Source organism: Ursus americanus, chromosome 14, assembly GCF_024610735.1.
Source record: "Ursus americanus isolate L20-20 chromosome 14, mUrsAme1.1.p, whole genome shotgun sequence".
Taxonomy (NCBI): Eukaryota; Metazoa; Chordata; class Mammalia; order Carnivora; family Ursidae; genus Ursus; species Ursus americanus.
In genome coordinates this window covers 2,433,281-2,436,982 of record NC_142140.1, presented here as the reverse complement: position 1 = coordinate 2,436,982, position 3,702 = coordinate 2,433,281, and the positions used below count along the sequence as shown (strand labels likewise).

The following is a 3,702-nucleotide window of genomic DNA, read 5'->3' as shown; positions in this document are numbered from 1 at the left end:
GCCTGGCCCCACTGTGGCAGTGTCCCCCTCCCCCCACCCTTCTCAGTGGAGGTGCCCACCCGTCCCTGAGAGCTGGTACTATGAAAAGGTAAAGTCCCGGGCAGAGCCGCGCCCGGAGCCAGCAGATTCCAGCAAGGCCCCCGCTGAGGGACCCGCACCAGCTGCTGCCTCCTCCCAGTCGGTCCCGGCCCCCGGGGCCCCGGTGCCCACCTCACCTTCGCCCCCGCCTCCGCCCCCTCCCTCCCCTCGCCATGGCCAACTACTACGAAGTGCTGGGGGTGCAGTCGAGCGCCTCCCCAGAGGACATCAAGAAGGCCTACCGCAAGCTGGCCTTGCGCTGGCACCCCGACAAGAACCCCGACAACAAGGAGGAGGCCGAGAAGAAGTTCAAGCAGGTGTCCGAGGCTTACGAGGTCCTGTCCGACACCAAGAAGCGCTCCGTGTACGACCGCGCGGGCTGCGACAGCTGGCGGGCTGGTGGCGGGGCCAGCACCCCCTACAGCAGCCCCTTCGACACGGGCTACACCTTCCGGAACCCTGAGGACATTTTCCGCGAGTTTTTCGGCGGCCTGGACCCCTTCTCCTTTGACTTCTGGGACGTCCCTTTCAACAGTGACCGCGCCGGCCGGGGCCACGGCCTGAGGGGGGCCTTCTCGGCCGGCTTCGGCGAGTTCCCGGCCTTCATGGAAGCCTTCTCGTCCTTCGACACCCTGGGCCGGGCCGGCGGCGGGGCCAGCCGCACCACCTTCTCCTCCACCTCCTTCGGCGGCTCCGGTGCCGGCAGCTCGGGCTTCAAGTCGGTGATGTCGTCCACCGAGATGGTCAACGGACACAAGGTCACCACCAAGCGCATCGTGGAAAACGGGCAGGAGCGCGTGGAGGTGGAGGAGGACGGGCAGCTCAAGTCGGTGACCATCAACGGCAAGGAGCAGCTCAAGCGGGTAGACAACAAGTGAGCACCCGGCCGCCCCGGGCCGCCCGCCCGCCGCACAGGCCGCCAGCCTGGCTGATGCTTAATAAATGTGTCAAGTGAGTTCATGGAAACAGCTGGCCCGGACGTGTGGCGCATGGGGACCTGCTGCGCCGGCCGGACCCCAGCCCCAAGCGCAGGGGCGAGAGTGCTCGGGCCCGCGGGCGCCGCCTCCACGCCCAGGCCGCGGTAGTGAGAGGTGCAGGGGTGGTCCTGTGGGCGGTTTGTGATCCTTGTCTGTGTCTCGGGGGTTCGTGTCAGTCCGTCTCAACCCAGCCCCGTGCCTCTGTGCCTGCTCTCTGATGGGAAAGGATGTGTCATCGTCCCGGGGCCTCCAGCTCCATGTCTCAGCCCCCGGCCCCCTCAGGGATTCGTCACGCAGCCCACATGCCAAACCCAAGTAACATCCCGTCGCCTGGCTTGCTGTAGACCTGCCATGCCTCCCTCTGCTGTAAGCATAAGGACCTCAGGCCTCGTCCTCACCATGAGGTCGTGGTGGCTTGGTCCCTGCCTATACCTTGCTGGTCTCACCTCCCTGCAACCCTCACTCTCGGAGCTCCAGACATACTGGTCAACCCTCTATTCTTCCACTGAACCAAATGCCTTGCAACCTCAGGGCCTTTGCACATCCTGTTCTCCCTGGTAAAGGCCCACTCATCTCCAGGCCTTTGCTCAAGCATCATTTCTTCAAGGAGGCCTTCCCCAACACCACTATTGTGAATTAGTTCTCCACCTACCCCACTCTAAAGGCCCCTCACCTGTTTTGCCCTGGCCCTTATGGGTTGTCTGTGTGACTGCTGAGAGATGTGTGGCTCCTTGACTACACTGCAGGTCCAAGGGAGCAGGGCCTGTGCCTGCCTCATCGTTCACTGTATCCCGAGTCTACAGCAATCCTGGCACTAAGGGGCAAGGCACATATTTGTTAGAAGAATGACTGTTTCTAGGGGTGTGTGTGTGTGTGTGTGTGTGTGTGTGTGTGTGTGTGTGAGTGTTGGCGTGTTGGGGGATGCGTGCTGATCCCAGGCAGGCCACAGTGAGACCGACTGTCTGGGAGGAAGTGGATGCTGGGGCATCAGATGGGAGATCCTGGGTCCTGTTTAGGTCTCAGAAATACAGTTTGGGTGAAGCTCTGCTTGCTTCTGTAGTGCTCGTGGCTGGCCCCCCAGGCTGGACTTCAGGGCAGGCTATCGGCGTGGCACTCTGGTGGTGGGCGCCACCAGCCAGAGTGGTGGAGGGCAACTTTTGAGTAGTTTTATGGGCTGTGGGTAGAGGGACAAATGGGAGACAAAGTGAGGCCAGCTCTAGGCGGACAAGACCATGGACATGTACAAGTCCTCCTGGCAGGTGTTCTGAGGACTGGAACCCTATTGTGTGATTTCCCAAATGACCCTAAAGTAACCCTACGTGGCAGGGGGACTGTAGCCTGAGGGTCACGTGTGCGGACACCGTGCACACGTTTTTGTCTGTATCTGTGTAGCATAGAGAAGTGGAGGACGGTTTGATTTCAGTCTGCGGCCCAGGAGACCATAAGCTCCATGAAAACAGGAGCTCTGGTCCTCTTTTTTGCTCATCTCCAGCCCCTAGCCCGAGGCTTGGGTATAGTAGATAGTCAATAAATACGTGTTGTATGAAGGTGTGTGTGTGGGCATGTTTGTATGTGTTTGTCGATGAGCCTGAGTGAGGTCTCTACAGCTGGGCCACAGGGCTCTGCCCTCAGCATTATGTCCTCAGTAAGGCACTAAGGCTTCAGAGGAGCCACAGAAGGCCCAGACCTCATATTCTCAGACACACTCAGTGGGGAGGGGAGCAGAGCTGAGCTACTGCCCACATCGGAAATAAGATGACCCACCCTTGAAACCGGAGTGAATATAGTAATTTTGCTTTAAAGAGAAGAAGGAAGTCAGGCTGGGGAAACCTGGCTATGTCAGCCACATGTGGACATGGAGCTGGAGATCTTAGGGGGCCATAAGCTTTGTGGGACCAAAGGTGTTAATGAGGAAGTGCCTAGGAAGTTGCATGGGCCCTCGGGGAATGGATCGCTCTTCTGTTCCGAATTTCTATCCCACTTTGTGTTCAGCTCCAGGCCCTGCCCCGGGAGAGGGGCGGAAGCAGCCTGGACCACTCCAGAGGGGATGGCTAGGGTGGGGAGAAGGTTGGAGACCTCATCCTAGGAGGAGCTGGGGAGACTCATCTTGGAGAAAGGCAGCCTCGTGGATTCCAGTTGCTGTCCCCAAGTCTCTGCAAGGCTCCTCCAGGCCAGGGGAGCAGTTGGGTCTGAGGCCCGGGGAACAGGCCTGGGAGCCACCGGAAGGGCTGGGTGTCACAGGGAGCAGGTCCTGGCCTGATGGAACTGGAGCTTTCTCTAAGTCAGAGTAAGGCAGACTCCCCAAAGGGGAGGGAGCTTCCCATCACGGGAGGGGTGACAGTGCTGAGTCCTGATTACCTGTGGCGGATGGAGTGCCAGTCTTTTAAAAATACTGTTTAAGTATATTTTTATTTTGAAATTATCCCAAGTTACAGATGGGTCATGCACTTTTAATTCAATACAAATCGAGAAATATGTATTGAGCACATACTATACGCCAGGCACAGTTCTAGGTCCTGGGGATATAGCAATGGGTGAAATGGCCCTGTGCTGATGGGGCAGACCTTCTACAGGGGAGCCAGAGAACAAGCAGGTGTGTGGAACACTGTCCCGAGTCGTCATGAACGCTAGGGAGGAAATACTGGCA

General features: G+C 58.8%; 1 protein-coding gene across 1 annotated transcript; it reads left to right on the top strand.

Annotated features, from left to right (window-relative positions):
• The first annotated feature begins 251 nt into the window (after positions 1-251).
• On the top strand, positions 252-956 carry DNAJB8 (DnaJ heat shock protein family (Hsp40) member B8). The gene has a single exon (XM_045812282.1). The coding sequence runs from the start codon at positions 252-254 to the stop codon at positions 954-956; it is 705 nt and encodes a 234-aa protein (XP_045668238.1).
• Positions 957-3,702: the final 2,746 nt, after the last annotated feature.